The 20,687-nt window shown below is 44.2% G+C and overlaps 1 protein-coding gene across 1 annotated transcript in view; it reads left to right on the forward strand.

Annotated features, from left to right (window-relative positions):
- The window catches only part of LOC143765184 (uncharacterized), an 84,555-nt gene that overhangs the window by 2,006 nt on the left and 61,862 nt on the right, over positions 1-20,687 (forward strand). Inside the window, exon 2 of the mRNA XM_077251609.1 lies at positions 16,552-17,689. Within this exon, the coding sequence (XP_077107724.1) occupies positions 16,620-17,689 (1,070 nt within the window). The 5' untranslated portion in view covers positions 16,552-16,619. The remainder of the gene's footprint in view (positions 1-16,551; positions 17,690-20,687) is intronic.

A 20,687-nucleotide genomic window follows, 5' to 3' on the forward strand; every position in this document is an offset into this window, starting at 1 on the left:
GGCCAGTCCATAACTTCACTGCCTTCATTTTGCAGGAACTGCTGACACACTCCAGCCGCATGAGGTCTGGCATTGTCCTGCATTAGGAGGAACCCAGGGCCAACCGCACCAGCATATGGTCTCGCAAGGGGTCTGAGGATCTCATCCCGGTACCTGATGGCTGTCCTCTGGCGAGCACATGGAGGGCTGTGCAGCCCTCCAAAAAAATGCCACCCCACACCATTACTGACCCACTGCCAAACCGGTCATGCTGAAGGATGTTGCAGGCAGCAGATCACTCTCCACGGTGTCTCCAGACTCTGTCACGTCTGTCACATGTGTTCAGTGTGAACCTGCTTTCATCTGTGAAGAGCACAGGGTGCCAGTGGCGAATTTGCCAATCCTGGTGTTCTGTGGCAAATGCCAAGCATCCTGTACGTTGTTGGGCTGTGAGCACAACCCCCATCTGTGGACGTCGGGCATTTTGACCTTCCTCGTGGAGTTGGTTTCTAACCGTTTGTGCAGACACATGCACATTTGTGGCCTTCTGGAGGTCATTTTGCAGGGCTCTGGCAGTGCTCCTCCTGTTCCTCTTTGCACAAAGGCTGAGGTAGCAGTCCTGCTGCTGGGTTGTTGCCCTCCTACAGCCCCCTCCATGTCTCCTGGTGTACTGGCCTGTCTCCTGTTAGCGCCTCCAGCCTCTGGACACTACACTGACAGACACAGCAAACCTTCTTGCCACAGCTCGCATTGATGTGCCATCCTGGATGAACTGCACTAACTGAGCCACTTGTGTGGGTTGTAGAGTCCGTCTCATGCTACCACAAGTGTGAAAGCACAACCAACATTCAAAAGTGGCCAAAACATCAGCCAGAAAGCATTGGTACTGAGATGTGGTCTGTGGTCCCCACCTGCAGAACCACTCCTTTATTGAGTGTGTCTTGATAATTGCCAATAATTTCCATCTGTTGTCTATTCCATTTACACAACAGCATGTGAAATTGATTGTCAAGCAGTGTTGCTTCCTAAGTGGACAGTTTGATTTCACAGAAGTTTCATTTACTTGGAGTTATATTCTGTTGGTTAAGTGTTCCTTTATTTTTTTGAGCAGGGTAGTATTCGAGCACACCGAAGTCACAAGGTTAGCACCCGAGCATGCCCAGATAGCTCCGTATCCAGGCATGCAGTCTCATCACTGTCACCTATCCATGCCAAGGGTCCAACCACTGCGACACCCCCAAAGGTCATGGAAAAGAGTCCCAAAGCTGTGTGTGTGACTGGAGTAGTAGTGTACATGCTCGACCTCTGCTATGTTCACTCCTGATGCAATGGTTACTTACGTTAGTCACTAAGAACATTTAAATGTTGGACTCTTTGAGCATAATTGTGGGAAAGCGACGGGTTACTATGGCATCCGGGGGCTGCTGAAGGCCCCATAACTACCCTGTTAGTCCTCCACAGTGTTATTGCAGTCTATAGTATGAGCAATTGGATGATCACAGGTGCAAGTCCAATAAAGGGACCCCAAAATATAAATTAACCTCTTTTCTCCTCTTGAAAAATGCTAAAAAATAAACATATTAAGTATTTGTTGTGTCCAAAAAAATGTTAAATTATTTAAACCATAAGTTTAAACGCCAAAAAGAAAATGATTGAAACACCAGAATTGCTTCTTTTCAATGGAAACCCAACTGGCCCCTTTCTCTTGTCCTGCCCTCTTCCCTCAAAAATACAATAAAAAGCGATTAAAATGTACTTGAAAACTATATAAATGAAACCTTTGGCTCAGGATGGAAAAAACAACATTCACAGAGAATCAAGGGCAGAAAAATAAAAAAAGTTATTGATCTCAGAAAATGAAAGCCAAAACTATATTTGTCTTTACAAAACTCAAAATTTTAAACAGCTAAAACAATAATAAAATAATCTGTTCAGTTTATTTTTTATCACTTTAACAACAATCACATCTCTCATTGTCTCTTTTACTGTAGAGTGAACAGCGTAAAAACAATGTCGACTAGTGTTGTTTTGTTTGCACTGTTGCAACACTTGTAATGCTTTTTCCGTTTTCCAGTACGTTATACTGTAAAATAAGTAGCGTCATAAAAAACAAACCCTTAAATGGCTATGTCGACAGAAACATAAAAAAATGCCAGGTTCATAAGGGGTTAAAGTGTTATTTTCTTTTAACACATTTCAACAGGATACCTTTTAAAGATTAGCATAGTTGTGAACATTTCAAGAAATGTTGGGGATGTCCCCCAACTACATCTTTCCCCACTCCCAGAAGTGCCACTGCCCCTGTGAAATCTGGGATAGTTGCATGGCCTAGTGAAATGCGTTGCAAAAGAGCATAGCAGAAATCCTAGGACTGTAGGGTGTCCACCTGAGTGCCCCAATTTGAGCGTGTTCCTGGTATTAATGAACTGTTACATGGCAGGGAGACTACTACACCTGACAATTTTAGAATTATATTTTCCATATCGATATTTCTTTTTTGTATGAGGCCACTAGAGGGCAGAATAACTGTGTCCATTTGTGGAGTCAGCACTATCCTCTGTCATTTCTTAGATCAGTGGTCTGAAAAGCAAATTTCCCACAGCAACTGTGTACATGACCATTATTTTGGGGCGCCACATGGAAAGCTGTGCACAAAACAAAGCCTAACACACACACACATACAAGTTCAACCGCTCGCCATTCTGGTAAATTACATAATTGCTGTACTTTGTTGCAGAGAACCTGTCAGCAGGACTGTGCATAGTAACTGTGAGGCAGTGACCGGTCTTACAGGCAGGGATTGCTGTTTGTTCTCCCCAGGATGCGCACGGAGGCGTAGTGAAGCCATGAGGGAGCATTGCAGTCGCAGGTGTAGCTGTGATTGCAGTGGTGAAGCAGTCACAGTTGTCACAGGTAGGGGTCAATGTGTTCTCCACAGGACAGGTTGTGCACGGAGACATATGAAGGCCATAGGAGTGCATGGCAGTCACGGGCGTAGCGGTGGCTGCAATGCTGACTAGAAATAATAAAAGTAAGTGTTAGTCTTGGACATGCTAGTGTCCAAGGCAGATGTAGGGGAAACCTGCTCTGGGATGTTGTATTGTGAAACAGACTGCAGGATGGTAGTCGTGCAGTCCACGTAATTCCAGGCCCAGGTTTTCCATGTGGCTGAAGGTCACAGGTTTCTTAGTTAAAAGCCCTGCAGTAGAGGGTTTGAGTGTGTCGGGGCCAATTTTAGTTTTGGTGTAGGTGAGAGTGCAGAGCAGAGGCTCTGCAGAGCTTTTTCTGTGTGAAGAGACACTGGAAAGAGTGGAGCCAATAGGCCTGGCACCCACAGCGTACGCAGCTTTGCTGCCGTCCACGGTAACTGGTCTCGGAGGTGGACTGTCTTGTGCCCGGAGGAGAACCAGAGGTAGACTAGTGTGTGTAAGGACTGCAAACAGGAGGATATCAAGGACTGTGTACAGCTGTGAGTAAAAGACATTGACACGGCGGTGCAGTCACCCACGTCTACCGGTCAAAGGGAAGGCCAATGTGTTTAGTGACTGTAAATAGAAAGATGCCGTGTAGTATGTAGTGCGGTGAAATGGGCACTAAAACTATGCACTGAGATTAGATGCACTTGTGTGAATTTGGACATTTAATGCTGTAAAGAAAAACATTAAAGTAGTTTTGTGTGTGAACTTTGTGGGTCACTGACTCCTCACTGCATAAGTGTGCTACCGCTGCACTACATAACCTACAGACAGTGACATGTTGTCGCAGTTATACTGATTAACCCCTTAACGACCGCCGATACGCCTTTTAACGGCGGCAGTGAAGGGTACTTAAACCACAGCGCCGTTAATTAACGGCGCTGTGGAAAAAGTGAATAGCGCCCCCCAGAGTCGGATTATCTCTGGTGTCTCTGTTACTGGAGGTAGCCGAGACCCCAGAGAACATGATTCAGGGGTTTTTTACCGACCCCCGGGTTGTGATCGCCGGTAATTAACCGTTTACCGGCGATCGCAAAGAAAAATTAAAAAAACGCGATTTCCCATTTAGTTTCTCTGTCCTCTGATGTGATTGCACATCAGAGGACAGAGAAATGGGGTCCCCGATAACCCCCCGATACTCACCTGTCTCTCCCAGTGCTCCTCGTGGCTCCCGATGGGCGCCACCATCTTCTTCTGGCCAAAAAATGGCGGGCGCATGCGTAGTGCGCCCGCCGGCCGGCACCTGAAAGATCTTTGGGGTCTCGGCTGCCGGGGGTAGCCGAGACCCCAAAGAACATGATCGGGGTCGGTTTTTACCGACTCCTGTTTTGTGATCGCGGGTAATTAATTGTTTACCGGCGACCACAAAAAAAAAAGCAATGTGTAAATCTCTCTCCTCTGATGTGATCGCACATCAGAGGACAGAGAAATAGGGGGATTCGTGGACCCTGTTATACTTACCGGTGTCCCTGGGTCCTCCTGTGTCCCCTCCTGGCCGCCGGCTTCTTCCTCCAGTAAGAAAATGGGGTCACGTGTGGGGGGTTTCTACTGTTTAGGTACATCAGGGGCTCTGCAAACGCAGCATAACGCCCGCAGACCATTCTATCAAAGTTTGCATTCCAAAACGGTGCTCCTTCCCTTCCGAGCTCTGCCATGCGCCCAAACAGTGGTTTACCCCCACATATGGGGTATCAGCCTACTTAGCATAAATTGCACAATAAATTTTGGGGTCCAATTTCTCCTGTTACCCTTGTGAAAGTAAAAATTGGGGGGTGAAAAAATCATTTTTGTGGAAAATATATGATTTTCTTTTTATTTTCATGGCTCTACATTATAAACTTCTGTGAAGCAGTTGGGGGTTCATAGTGCTCACCACACATCTAGATAAGCTCTTTTGAGGGTCTGGTTTCCAAAATGGGGTCACTTGTGGGGGGTTTCTACTGTATAGGCACATCGGGGGCTCTCCAAACGCGACATGGTGTCCGATCTCAATTCCAGCCAATTCTACATTGAAAATGTAAAACGGCACTCCTTCTCTGCCAAGCTCTGCGGTGCGCCCAAACAGTGGTTTACCCCCACACATGGGGTATCGACGTACTCAGGAGAAATTGCACAACAACTTTTGTGGTCTAATTTCGCCTGTTACACTTGTGAAAATAAAAATTTGGGGGCAAAAGCTCATTTTTGTAGAAAAAATGCGATTTTTTTTTTTTTTTTTTTTTTTTTTAACTTTCACGGCTCTACTTTATAAGCTTCTGTGAAGCACTTGGGGGCTCAAAGTGCTCACCACACATCTAGATAAGTTCCTTAAGGGGTCTAGTTTCCAAAATGGTGTCACTTGTGGAACGTTTCCACTGTTTAGGCACATCAGGGGCTCTCTAAACGTGACATGGCATCCGATCTCAATTCCAGCCAATTCTGCATTGGAAAAGTCAAACGGCGCTCCTTCTCTTCCAAGCTCTGCGGTGCGCCCAAACAGTGGTTTACCCCCACATATGGGGTATCTGCGTATTCAGGAGAAATTGCACAACAAAATTTATTGTTAAATTTCTGTTTTTACACTTGTGAAAATAATAAAAAAAAATGGTTCTGAAGTAAAATGTTTGCCAAAAAAAGTTAAATGTTCATTTTTTTTCCTTCCACGTTGTTTCAGTTCCTGTGAAGCACGTAAAGGGTTAATAAACATGAATGTGGTTTTGAGCACCTTGAGGGGTGCAGTTTTTAGAATGGTGTCACACTTGGTTATTTTCTATCATATAGACCCCTCAAAATGACTTCAAATGTGATGTGGTCCCTAAAAAAAAAATGGTGTTGTAAAAATGAGGAATTGCTGGTAAACTTTTAACCCTTATAACTCCCTAACAAAAAAAAAAATGTTTCCAAAATTGTAGTAGACATGTGGGAAATATTATTTATTAACTACTTTTTGTGACATATCTCTGATTTAAGGGCATAAAAATACAAAGTTTGAAAATTGCAAAATTTTAAAAATGTTTGCCATATTTCCGTTTTTTTCATAATCGCAAGTAATATCAAAGAAATGTTACCACTAAGATAAGGTACAATATGTCACGAAAAAACATTCTCAGAATCAGCAGGATCTGTTAAAGCGTTCCAGAGTTATAACCTCATAAAGTGACAGTGGTCAGAATTGTAAAAATTGGCTTGGTTAAGTACCAAATTGGCTCTGTCACTAAGGGGGTTAAAATGATGCCTTGGCTGATGATTAAATCAAATCTATTGGAATTTTCTACACACACCTGTGACACCCAGTAACCCATATGGGCCCTTTTTTTTTTTTTTCATTTTCTTCCTCTCCTTCCCTATACTACATTTGTGGTCTTGATTCAGTACTCATTTGGACCTGGAGGAAGACATATGTGGTGTCGAAACATGTCGTCCATAAGGGATTGACTGTGTGCAATATTGTAACCGAAGAATACGGTACCTTTTATTGATCCATTAAAAAGTTCCAGATTTCTTCAGACTACAAGACGCACTTTTTTTTCCCAAAAACGTTAGGGGAAAATGGGGGTGCGTCTTATAGTCGCAATATACTTACAAGTCATGCGGCGGCGGTTCCGATGCAGCCTCCCTTCCCATGCTGGTGCGGCTGTGGCTGTGCTGTGGGCAGGGGCTGTGCTGCGGGCAGTGGCTGTGCTGCGGGGCTGTGGCAGCGGCTCTCTGGGCTCCGTGGGGGCTCCGATAGCATTTCGTCAAAGCCCGGAGGCCCCCCGCTCATCCGTTAATGGCATGTTGCGGTGACCTCCGGGAAAATGGCTGCCGGGCCGGTGCACGCTCAGATTCAAATCTAGTCAACGAGATCTCGTCTCCTGAGATCTCGGGGCAAGATCTCAGCAACAAGATCTGAATCTGAGCGTGCGCCAGCCCGGCGGCTATTTTCCTGGCGCCCATGTTCCCGGAGGCCACCGCAACATGCCATTAAAGGATGAGCGGGGGGCCTCCGGGCTCTGACGAAATGCCGTTGGAGCCCCCACGGAGCCCAGAGAGCCGCTGCCACAGCCCCGCAGCACAGCCCCTGCCCCGGAGCCCAGCCCCTGCCCCGGAGCCCAGCCCCTGTTCCGGAGCCCAGCCCCTGTTCCGGAGCCCAGCCCCTGTTCCGGAGCCCAGCCCCTGTTCCGGAGCCCAGCCCCTGTTCCGGAGCCCAGCCCCTGGCCCGGAGCACAGCCCCTGGCTCGGAGCACAGAGCCTCCCCCCCTGCCCAAGCACAGAGCGCCGCACCAGCCTTGGATGGGATTTCCTGGAGGCCAACGCACCATCCTGGACCACGAAAGACCCCTGTGACCACTCCTCCACCTGTGCCGATCCCTTCACTGGTAAGCTGAATTCGGACTGTAAGACGTACCCCCATTTGAAACATTATTTTTTTCTCCTTATTTTTATTCTGAAAATTTGGGGTGCGTCTTATGGTCCGGTGCGTCTTATAGTCCGAAAAATACGGTATATTTTACTCTACCATTGGACTGATCGCTGGAGAATCAAAAAGCTTTTTCTTTACATGTGTGGATTTGTCCCAATCCATTTTCTGTGCGAACTGTAACCACAGGTTGGATGCATTCTTGTTTCTTCAAAGCGGTAAGCTGGCTTTATTCTATTGGAACAAAAAAAAACCTTCTGCAAGCAAGCTCCAGCGCTGCAGCATGATCGCATATGTAATATACGGTGGTCAAAAAAATAAAGGGAACACTTAACCAACAGAATATAACTCCAAGTAAATCAAACTTCTTTGAAATCAAGCTGTCCACTTAGGAAGCAACGCTGTTTGACAATCAATTTCACATGCTGTTGTGCAAATGGAATAGACAATAGATGGAAATTATTGGTAGTTATCAAGACACCCACAATAAAGGAGTGGTTCTGCAGGTGGGGACCACAGACCACATCTGAGTACCAATGTTTTCTGGCTGATGTTTTGGTCACTTTTGAATGTTGGTTGTGCTTTCACACTCATGGTAGCATGAGACGGACTCTACAACCCACACAAGTGGCTCAGGTAGTGCAGCTCATCCAGGATGGCACATTAATGCGATCTGTGGCAAGAAGGTTTGCTTTGTCTGTCAGCATAGTGTCCAGAGGCTGGAGGTGCTACCAGGAGACCTGAAGGGGGCCATAAGAGGGCAACAACCCAGCAGCAGAACCGCTACCTCAGCCTTTGTGCAAGGAGGAACAGGAGGAGCACTGCCAGAGCCCTGCAAAATGACCTCCACAGGCCACAAATGTGTCTGCACAAACAGTTAGAAACGGGCTCCATGAGGATGGTCTGAGTGGATGACGTCTACAGATGGGGTTTGAGCTCACAGCCCAACACTGTGCAGGAAGCTTGCCATTTGCCACAGAATACCATGATTGGCAAATTCACCACTGGCGCCCTGTGCTCTTCACAGATGAAAGCAGGTTCACACTGAGTACATGTAACAGACATGACAGAGTATGGAGACGCCGTGGAGAGTGATCTGCTGCCTGCAACATCCCTCAGCATGACCGGTTTGGCAGTGGGTCAGTAATGGTGTGGGGTGGCATTTCTTTGGAGGGCTGCACATCCCTCCATGTGCTCGGCAGAGGTAGCCTGACTGCCATTAGGTACCGAGATGAGATCCTCAGACCCCTTGTGAGACCATATGCTGGTGCGGTTAGCCCTGGGTTCCTCCTAATGCAGGACAATACCAGACCTCATATGGCTGGAGTGTGTCAGCAGTTCCTGCAAGATTAAGGCATTGAAGCTATAGACTGGTCCGCCCGTTCGCCCAGACCTGAATCCGATTGAACACATCTGGGACATCATGTCTCGCAACATCCACCAACGTCACGTTGCACCACAGACTGTCCAGGAGTTGGCGGATGATTTAGTCCAGGTCTGGGAGGATATCCCCTCAGGAGATCATCCGCCGCCTCATCAGCAGCATGCCCAGGCATTGTAGGGAGATCATACAGGCACATGGAGGCCACACACACACTACTGAGCCTCATTTCCTAGTCTTGAGGCATTTCCTCTGGAGTTGGATCAGCCTGTAATTTTATTTTTCACTTTGATTTTGTGAATCATTCCAAATTCAGACCTCCATGGGATATTAATTTTGATTTACATTTATCATTTTTATGTTTTATTTTTCTCAACGCATTACACTATGTAATGAATAAAGATTTGCAACTGGAATATTTCATTCGGTGATATCTAGGCTGTGTGATTTTAGTGTTCCCTTTCATTTTTTGAGCAGTGTATATTCATTATGTAAACTAGGAGATGGGTCACTGAGGGATCAGTGACCTGTCAGAAGCCATATTGATGAATACCTAATATTAGCACCACAGGCCACCCGGTGCATGAGCATATCTTTAACTCAAAACTGAAAATAAAGATGAAACAACAACCACAAGACAGATTTCATCAACCAAGGAATCATTTCAATAGATACGGATTTCGGCGTGGGACTGACTGTACGCCGTACAGGTAAGGTATATTGTTGTTTTTTATTTTTTTCATTTATTACAGGAGATCGAGGTCTTCGTTTGGATTGGCAGAAGAATACAGGCTGTGTGGTCTTTCATTTCATTAAAATACTTTATTCTGCATGTGTGTGTTTATTTAACCCTTTACAAACTATAGGATTAGTAATGGATAGGTGTATTATTGACACCTCTCCATTGCTAAGACGGCTTAATGTCACCTTACAATACAAAGGTGACATTAACCCTTTATTACCCCATATGCCATCACTACAGGGCAGTGGGAAGAGAGAGGCTAAGTGCCAGAATTGGCACAACTTACAGATTCGCCTCTTCTGGGGTGCCTGGGGGCATATGTTTTTAGCTGGGGGGGGCAAAACCATGGTCCCTCTCTAGGCTATTAACCCCTTCACGACATGCTCTGTACTAGTACTGCACATGTTGTGTCTCCCCCTTTGATGTGGGCTCCGGCGCTGAGCTCACATCAAAGCCGGGACATGTAAGCTGTTTTGTACAGCTGACATGTGCCCGCAATAGCGGCGGGTGAAATCGCAAACCACCCACCGCTATTAACTAGTTAAATGCCGCTGTCAAACTCAGACAGCGGCATTTAACAAGCGCTTCCGGCCATCATGTGATTAGGAGTCATCGGATAGTTGGCATAACAACCAGAGGTCTTCTGAAGACCTCTATGGTTGTTGATGCCAGATTGCTGTGAGCGCCACCCTGTGGTCGGCGCTCATAGCAATGCAGTAATTCAGCTACATAGGAGCGATCTACGCATTCTAGGGTTAATCATAAAGACCTTGATTTAAAAACTGCATTTTGTTTACTTGTCATATCCTTGGCTAATATTTTAAAGGGAACCTGTCACCACGTTTTTGGAAAATGGGATAAAAATAGCGTTAAATAGGGGCAGAGGTGGGCGTTACATTAGTGTGTTTGTTATGCGTTTATTACCCACCTAAGTTGCCGAAATACCTTTGCAAAGTCTCCGTTTTCGCCTGTCAATCAGGCTGGTCTGGTCAAAAGGGCGTTGTCTTCCCCCAGATTTTGCGTAGTTTTCCGTTGGTGGCGTAGTGGTGTGCGCATGCCCAAGGTCCCGAATCCTCTGCCAGGGGATTTAAAAGAGCGCGCTGTTCATTATTTCATTGGTGATCGGTGGGCGCGGCCATCTTCCTTTGGCCGCGCGTGCGCAGAAGCGGCGCTCTGCTGGCCGCGGCTTCAGGAAAATGGCCGCCGCGATATCCATCTGCGCACGCGCGGCATCCCGCGGCCATTTTCCTGAAGCCGCGGCCAGCAGAGCGCCGCTTCTGCGCACGCGCGGCCAAAGGAAGATGGCCGCGCCCACCGATCACCAATGAAATAACGAACAGCGCGCTCTTTTAAATCCCCTGGCAGAGGATTCGGGACCTTGGGCATGCGCACACCACTACGCCACCAACGGAAAACTACGCAAAATCTGGGGGAAGACAACGCCCTTTTGACCAGACCAGCCTGATTGACAGGCGAAAACGGAGACTTTGCAAAGGTATTTCAGCAACTTAGGTGGGTAATAAACGCATAACAAACACACTAATGTAACGCCCACCTCTGCCCCTATTTAACGCTATTTTTATCCCATCTTCCAAAAACGTGGTGACAGGTTCCCTTTATATTTGTTTGGTTATTTGAAACATATAAGTGTGACAAACATGCAAAAGAATAGGAAGTCAGGAAGGGGGTAAACACTTTTCACAACTGTATTTGCAATTTTCGCTCGCTATCACCAACCATCTTATTTCTGGAAAACACCTGAGGAGTCAAAAAAAAAAAAAGTCTGCGCCCACATAAGAATTCCTAGACGGGTGTAACTTCCAAAATGGGGTCACTTGTCAGATGGTTTGCAGCAGTAGCACCCTAAGGGCTCCGCAAGTGGGTCCCACAAATTCCAGTAAAATCTGTGTTCAAGAAGTCAAATAGCAGGACTCAGAATAACGGAGTGCTATGTGCCCACACAGTACTGTACAGGCACATACACTGGGGAAAAATAAGTGTTTGATATTGATACACTGCTGATTTTGGTACACTTCAATTGTGAGAGACAGTACTTACAAATGACATGTTATGTTTTTTTACCTAATTCATTTGCATTTTATTGCATGAAAATAAGTATTTGAACACCTGCCAACACAATCCCAAAAAACATGATCCCAATCGTGAAACATGGTTGGGGAAACCTCATACTTTGGGGGTGCTTTTCTGCAATTGGGAGAGGACGACTGCACCATATTAAAGGGATGTGGTCATATATCTTGAGATTTTGGCCAACAACCTCCTTCCCTCAGTAAGACCATTGAAGATGGGTCCTAACTGGTTCTTCCAGCATGACAATGACCCAAAATACACAGCCAGGGCAACTAAAGAGTGGCTCCGTAAGAAGCATTTCAAGGTCCTGGAGTGGCCTAGCCAGTCTCCAGACCTGAACCCAATAGAAGATCCTTGGAGGGAGCTGAAATTCAATGTTGCCCAGTGACCGTTCAGAAACCTCAAAGATCTGGAGAAGATCTGTATGGAAGAGTGGGCCAAAATCCCTGCTGCAGTGTGTTCAAGAACTATTGGAAGAAACGTTTGACCTCTGTAATTGCAAACAAATGTTTCTGTACCAAATATTAAGTTCTGTTTTTATCTATTGTATCAAATACTTATTTCAAGAAATAAAATGCAAATTAATTATGTCGAAATCATAAAATGTGATTTTCTGGATTTTAGTTTTAGATTCTGTCTCTCACAGTTGAAATTTATCTAGGATAAAAATTACAGACCTCTCCATTCTTTGTTGGTGGGAAAACTTCAAAATCAGCAGTGTATTCTTATTTTCCCTGCTGTATGGAGTATTGGCTTGTTTGTTAGAAATGTTGTAACCAATTATGTAGCTACTTTCATCTATTTACTGTATTTTTGGAAGTTTGGAACTTTGTTTTCTCCCCAAATTTAGGAACAAAAGGGGGTGCATCTTATAGTCCGAATGTAGCTTACCGGGAGGCGTTGGTGTTAGATCAGGGTCATTGTTGATGGAAGTCGGGGGCGGCAGGACTGGTGCGATGCTATGGGCTAGGAAGATGAGGCTTCCTGGCAGTGCGAGGCAGGAGGGGAGTCCCCACTGCACACATTGACCTCGCGGTGAGCCTCAGGAAAATGGCGCTTGTTGGCGCATGTGTAGATATAGATCTTGGCTCGTTAACAAGCCGAGATCTAAATCTGCGCTTGCGCCACCTCCGGCGCCATTTTTCTGAATGAAGGGAGATCAGTGTGCCCAGCCAGGTCTCCGCTCCTGCCTTGCACAGCTGAGACACCCTCTCTTTCTAGCCCAGGGCCCACAACATTGCCCCACTCATGCTGTGAAATGACCTAAATGTGACCTTGCTCCTTCCTCCTGTGACCCCCACTCCACCACTGCCGACCCCTCCCAGAAAGCTACATTTGGGCTGTACCTTGCCGCATGCCCAAACAGCAGTTTCTGTTTTTTTTTTTTTTTTCTCTTGTTAACTTTGTGAAAATAAACTATTTGTGGCACAAGGAACATTTTAGTTGAAAAAAATGTTTGTTTTTTTTCCTTCTCCCTCCCCAATGTTATAAAGCTGTATCAAGCACCTGTGAGCTGACCATGCCCATCAAACCTAGATAAATTCTGTGAGAGCTGTAGTTCCTAAAGCTAAGTCACTTTTTATAGGTTTCTACTATTTTGCTATGTCAGAGGTTCTCCAAGTACGACATGGTTCAATCTAGTCCAGTCAAAATTGTGTTCCAAAAGTAAAATTGAACTCCTTTCCTTCCAAGCACTGCCATGTGCTCAAACACTAGTTTCTGACCACAGATGGGGTATTATCATGTTCAGGCAAAAGCGGGTAACAAATATTGGGATCCGCTTTGTCTTGCTACTCCTTGTGAAAATAAAAAATTTAGGATGAAAAACATTTTTAGTGGGAAAAAATATTTTATTTTTTTTTCACGTGACTGATCAAAAAATTCCCTGAAGCACTTGTTGGTTCAAGATGATCACCAAAACCCTAGATGAATTCGTCGAGGGGTGTAGTTTCTGAAATGAAGTTAGTTGTGGGAGGAGTTGTGCTTTTTTTTGTATATTGTGGGCTTTGCAAAACACAACATGGCACCTACAATCTTCCCTTCCATGTGCCTAAACAGTAGTTTTTGAACATATATGAGGTGTACTCAATATATATTGCCCAACATATTTTTGTCATCTGTTTCTTTTTTCCTGTTACCCTTGTGAAAATGAAAAATTCAGGGATAAGGCAAAAAGTTTTTTCCTTCCACTTTTCCATTATTTCCTTTGATGCACCTGAATGGTTAAAGGGAGTATCGGGGAATTTATAAAAAGTAGGAAATATCTAAGAACTAACAGACAGGTAATTGCAACTTACCTACCGTACCTGTTGTGCTCCTGCCGGGGATTCAGAAGCCTCTTTTGACGTCACGTCTACAGAGCGGAGGGTTCTTTTTCACTCCGCTCTCACAGGGCGGAACTTCTGACACACATCTGATTGATAGCTGGATCTCCGCTGCCTAACTGGGGGCTGTCAATCAGAATGATGTCTGAAGTCACGCCCCATCGCGTCAGTGGAGACCGCTAAATACCCGTCAGGAGCATTTTGTGACCACTCTGTGCCAGGAAAGAAAGGCGTTGTGCACAACAGGCAGGTAAGTTTTAATTACCTGCTTGTTGGTCCTTAGGATATATATATATATATATATATGTATGTATGTATGTAATGTATGTACATGTCCCGGAGATAGCCTTTAAACAATCTTCCATGAATGAGGCTTTGAATGCTTTTAAGAGTGCAGTTTTTAAAATGAGGCCAGTGTTATTAGGTTTTCTGACATGTAAGCCCCTCAAAGTCACTTCAAATGTAGAGTGGTCCCTAAAAAAATAAAAATTAGGTTTTGTAAATTTCTTTAGAGTAATGAAAAATGTCTACTTTACTTTTTAATACTTCTAACATGCTAACAAAAAAATCTTTTGATTCTGCTGTAAACTAAACATATGGTTAATGTTAACCATCAAGCAAAAAGGTGATCATGTGTGCATAATTAACCCTCATGAAAGGGGTCACAGGAGGATGTCAACAATCGCTCTGACGCAGGTGGTGCACTGTCAAACAAATTGGTGCTGAGTACAGCACTGGTGCCCCGACTAACAATTCATTGTTCCTTATCGCAGATGAGCTATAGTAGCAGAGCTGGTCAAGGGAGAGAAGAAGGATAGAGTCCAGTGGGCAAAAGGAAACCACATTTAGATTGATGAGCAGTGGCAAAATATTGCTTGGTGAAATGAATCCAGATTACTGATTAAACCATGCTGATGGAAGGCAGTGGAGTTCTGCCAATGGCAGCAGTCCATGTGACCTCTGTGGGAGCCCAGTGCTGAACACCACCAGACTGGTGTCCGCCCAATTCATGTGAGTTGGAAGGATCTATATGAAGTGGGCTCACATGCTGAACCTGCTCTATAGCTGGTGAGTACCTCCTATTTTACACCTCAGACACCTGTGGTCAACAATGACCATGGCATTTAAGTGATTAACAGGATGAGAACCCTCTGTTACCCTCCTTGGACCAAAGCTAAATTGAGAACTCAGTGGCAACTGGGAGTGCATCCAATTCAGATTTCTATGTATGTCCGTGATGGCAGTGTCAGAATTTAGTATATGCTGCATGAATCTATAAAACCCTCCTATTGGGTGTTTGTTCAGACTGTGTAGATAGAGTAATGGCATGTAGAATATTTTCTTGGTATAAAATTGTGGTCTGTTTCCAATGACATGACTGAGTTTTCCCCCTCTGGTGGCTTTCACAGTCCTCAGATCTTAATCCTTTAAATCATCTCTGGAATGAGGTAGAATAGGTCAACATTCCTACTAAATGACTTCAACACCTAGCAAAATCTCAAGTAATGGCAAATTGTTGCAGAAGGCCAAAGAAGGTGCAACATGTTAGACTGGGGTCACACTTGCGAGTTCAATATGGGAAACTCGCGTATCAAGTCCTGGCACTGCCACCATTATTCGAGACCAGAGTGTGTGACTGCATGTATTTCTATGCAGCTGAACGTTCCGGTCCCAAGTGCCAGCGGCAGTGCCGGGACTTGATGCGAGAGACTCGCGTGAGTTTCTTGCATTGAACTCGCAAGTGTGACCCCGGCCTTACTCTGTGTCTGTCACGATTCAGATGTCAGGTAATCTGGGACCAGGGTCTCCTTCCCTGTCCCTAACACTATGGGGTGCCCTAGCTCGCCCTTTTCCCCGATATACTTTTGAAGGTGAAGATGCCAGGGCCGCCACCCCTTGCCTTATCTTTTTAATCAGCCCTCAGTCTGTACTCTTCCCCCACCCAGGAAAGAGGGGAGCTGCCGTGCACCAGAGTACACCAACCCGACTAACATGGCAACATGAACAAGGGTAATTGAAAATATCAGGCATACAAATATACACTCACATATAACAGGAATGCACAGGGTAGTGGAGCATGGGGAAAAACCAAAGTAAGAGGGAAGTGAATTATCACACTCACAAACGTCACAGATAACTCCTCCAAAATCCTTCTCATATAACCACCAAAACACCTCTCCTCCAAACCATTAAGTATAAGCTATCTCTGACAATGTGTTTCAATCAGGACCCAGATTATAAAGGGGATAGGAGTGGCTAACAGAGCTAGGACTCCCAGAGCTCCCATCATGACCGATTAACCCCTGTTCTGCCAAAAGAAATAAACACCATTTAAAAAGAAGGTGAAGTGCTTCTTTTCAATGCAGGAGTAGGAGCAATCAGACTCTGCGGTCTTCTGGTTCCTCTGTTGCGGTAACACTGTGACAGTGTCTCTAATGAAGTGACCATTCAGTGCATGTCTTGATCTGTTTGTTCATGGACAATATATTACACATGTATCCTTTATAATACATTTCTTCCTGTAAGTAACAAAATGGCACCCTGCACTATTCCAAGCATAACCTTGGCAAGTGTTCAACAAAAATTTATTTCTGTAGAAACCTATGATGGCAAAGAAATGTGTAGAAAAACAAACATATAATATAAATAATAATATAAATTTTTTTTTTCTCTTTTTTTAGGTTTAGTGCCTCCGTTGTTAACGGATTGACGGTACTTTAACTTGTCCTCTTAAAATTGCACAAACAGCATGGATCCTATGTCTCCAGAAGCCCATGGGTGGTCTATTCTCCAGAAATTGAATGAGCAAAAATCTATGGGCCTTTTTTGTGACGTTTCCTTGATGGTTGAGGGTAAAATCTTTCTTGCCCATAAGAATGTTCTTTCAGCGTGTAGTGAGTATTTCTATGCAGCGCTAAGCAGAAATGAGCAGCAGCAGTTTTTGGTTCTGGACAATGTGAGCTTGGAGGGTTTTAGTCATCTTCTAGATTTTATATACACATACAAAATCCCGACTTGTCATGTACAAGACTTTATGCAGGCTGCCCAGCTGTTGCAAGTTAGTCTCCCGCTCACAGTTCAGGTGGTCAATGTATCCAGCAGTCCACATAACAGTAGTCCAAAGGAAGAAATCTGCATCCCAGATGATGATGATTACGATGGGCCAAATCAGGATTTGGCGCTGAGAGAAATTGAGAGCCAACCAAGACGAGAGAGAGTCCGACAGGATAACCTTCAGATTAACAACAGTCTTTATAAGGGGGAAAGAAGACTAATGGAAACCATGACGCCAATAAAAGACAAAACAAAGATACAAAAAAGGCCGACATTTTATAAAGAAACGTATGTTGTTCGAAAGCCTGGATACTATATGCGGACACAACTTTCAAAGCCTGGACGGTTGGGGAGAGAAAGTCCTGGGGGTGACAGTCCAGAAAACTCCTATATTAACCCTGGCTATACAAGACAAGTGCCTATTACAATTCACAATGATGGTTCTTCAGAAGAAGCCGATGATGAAGCCGCAGATATTTGCATTAATTTATGTGATGATGCTGATACTCCTGATCGTTCAGGACCTTTGAATGACTTAAGGTTGCAAGAAGAACCACTCAAGCCTACTATCTATTCTACCATAGTTGGATTGGAGAATGCTAATGCAATGGAAAGAGTAGATGGGAGCGAAAACCTTGCAGGAATAGTACACAAATGTGACCGATGTGAACTACTATTGACATACTCCGAGTTTCTAAATCACCAGGATGATCCAGGAGTGAATCTTCTCCAGTGCAGCTTCTGTGATAAACAGTTCAATTACAGGTGAGAGCCGTGTGTCATTGATCATTATGTTGACCTGTTATGGACATGTAGGTTGTGCTTTTGGTTTCTTATGCTGCTTATGTGGTTAATATTAACCAGTATTATCCATCCCCTGCATCTTTACATATCTGCACTAAAAAAAAGTGGGACGGCAAACTTGTTGAGCATTTATGAGAACTGTCATGCAATGGAGAATTTTTCATAGCAATATTTTGCATTTGTATGAACGTACAAGGATTATAGCTAAGGTCATAGAAGGCTTACATTCCCATATAAACGTTTTTATGTAGGTACTAAAGTCACCATCCTTTTCCATTTTCTTTAGGAGGAGATAAGTTATATGCCCCTCTTAGTTGTGGCATCATAGTCTATAGGGGGTGGTGGGGAAATAGAGTATGACAAGAAAATGAGGTCATAAAGACAACAGCAATTTTGCAGATGACCTGGATCATTAAGGGATATATTAGTAGCGAATTTAGAAAAAATTTCCACCATGTCCTGTGAATCATCATTGAGTTATCAAGCTTATTCCAAAATTGTGGATGGTAGCAGTATACTATTTGACAGATCTTTCCAAAAAACGTTCTGACTGCCGTTTGTCTCAAGGCGCTATGTCGTTAATTCGAGGTCTGAGTTTTAGTAGGGGAGTTAGCAACTTTTGGATTAGCTAGTCCTCTCAGGTGAGACCCCTTCATTGTGTTGGAGCAGTGGAAGATTGGAGAGATGGTAAGTAGTGATGAGCGACCGTGCTATGATAAGGTGTTATTGGACATGTGACCCTGAGTGCTACATAAAATCGAGTAAGATTTAATGGATCAGTTTTGGCCTGATTACATATTAGAATAGGAAAATAGAGCAATTGAAATGACCTCAATCAAGGCATGATCATAACTATCAACCCTGTGGGGATTTTTTTACTTAGTGGTGTCATGAATATATTCAGAATGGTTTGATTGAGGGGTAAAAAATCCAGGAACCTGTAGGTGTCATTCCTTATCATAGATGGACTCAGTCAGTCAAAAGTGTCAGATATCCTTTTTTTCCTCCTTATTGCACAAAGCCACTTTTGCAGGACAATGCAATTGTGTTGGTTACGGAACTCTTCCTGGCAAATGACTGAGCTTTCTGGCCTTCACAATCCCATTATCTTAATTGGATAGATGGATGAGGTAGAGGAAGCTACTCAGAGCATCTTGGTACCTCTATTTAATTTCTGGCAACTGTGAGAAGCTCTCCTGTCTACATGGGCCACAACAATTCCTGAGGCTCTGATGGCCAAAGAATCCAAAAACTGTACTAGATGAGTGTTTCTAGTATTGTGGCCTTTCTGTCCATGACCCACGTTAAATATGGACACCTCATTTTACATGTCCTTTTCATATCTATTTATTCTGTTTTTTTTTTGTTTGTTTTTTTTAATTTTCATAAAATTTTACAATCAGTAATGAGACAAAAACAATCACAATTTGGCTTACAAATTAGAGGGCCAGAAAGATTGGAGTACAATTAGGCTGGGGTCACACTAGAGAGGAATACGGACGTATGAGAGGCTCAAAAACATCGCATTGCACCCGGACCAATGTTTCTCTATGGGGCAGCTCCCATCAGCCGTATATTTTTCGGCCCGTATTTTACGGGCTTAGAAAATCGCAGCATGCTGCGTTTGTCAGCGTATTGCGCAAAAAATCCACCAATGAAAGTCTATGGGGACGAGAAAAATATGGATTACACACGGACCAGAAGTGTGACTTGCGAGAAATGCGCACCGCTGTTCTATAGAAAAGCCGGTAATTCAGTGCGGTGTACAGTAAAATCACACTGACAGGTTAGAATAGAATAGCTAAAATAAATGTCTGCACATAATAAATAAAAAATAAATATATATATATATATATATATATATATATATATATATATATATATATATATATATATATATATATATATATATATATATATATATATTACAGTCATATGAAAAAGTTTGGGCACCCCTATTAACCCCTTCCCGACCATCGGACGTACTATACCGTCCGATGTCGGGTCCCCTGCTTTGATGTGCGCTCCGGCGGTGAGCACACATCAAAGTCACGACATGTCAGCTGTTTTTTACAGCTGACATGTGCGCGCAATAGCGGCGGGTGAAATCGCGATCACCCGCCGCTATTAACTAGTTAAATGCCGCTGTCAAACGCAGACAGCGGCATTTAACTACCGCATCCGGCCGGGCGGCCGGAAATGAGCGCATCGCCGACCCCCGTCACATGATCGGGGGTCGGCGATGCTTGTATATTGTAACCATAGAGGTCCTTGAGACCTCTATGGTTACTGATCGCCGGTGGCTGTGAGCGCCACCCTGTGGTCGGCACTCACAGCACACCTGCATTTTAGCTACATAACAGCGATCTGATGATCGCTGTTATGTAGCAGAGCCGATCGGGCTGTGCCTGCTTCTAGCCTCCCATGGAGGCTATAGAAGCATGGTAAAAGTTAAAAAAAAAAGTAAAAAAAAATGTGAAAAAAATAAAAAAAATATAAAAGTTTAAATCACCCCCCTTTCGCCCCAATCAAAATAAATCAATAAAAAAATAATCAAACCTACACATATTTGGTATCGCCACGTTCAGAATCGCCCGATCTATCAATAAAAAAAAAGCATTAACCTGATCGCAAAACGGCGTAACGAGAAAAAAAATCGAAACGCCAGAATTACGTTTTTTTGGTCGCCGCGATTTGCATTAAAATGCAATAACGGGCGATCAAAAGAACGCATCTGCACCGAATTGGTATAATTAAAAACGCCGTCTCGGCACGCAAAAAATAAGCCCTTAACCGACCCCAGATCATGAAAAATGGAGACGCTACGAGTATCGGAAAATGGCGCAATTTTATTTATTTATTTTTTTGCAAAGTTTGGAATTTTTTTTCACCACTTAGGTGAAAAATAACCTAGTCATGTTAGGTGTCTATGAACTCGTACTGACCTGGAGAATCATAA

Source organism: Ranitomeya variabilis, chromosome 1 (assembly GCF_051348905.1).
Source record: "Ranitomeya variabilis isolate aRanVar5 chromosome 1, aRanVar5.hap1, whole genome shotgun sequence".
In the NCBI taxonomy this organism is placed as follows: domain Eukaryota; kingdom Metazoa; phylum Chordata; class Amphibia; order Anura; family Dendrobatidae; genus Ranitomeya; species Ranitomeya variabilis.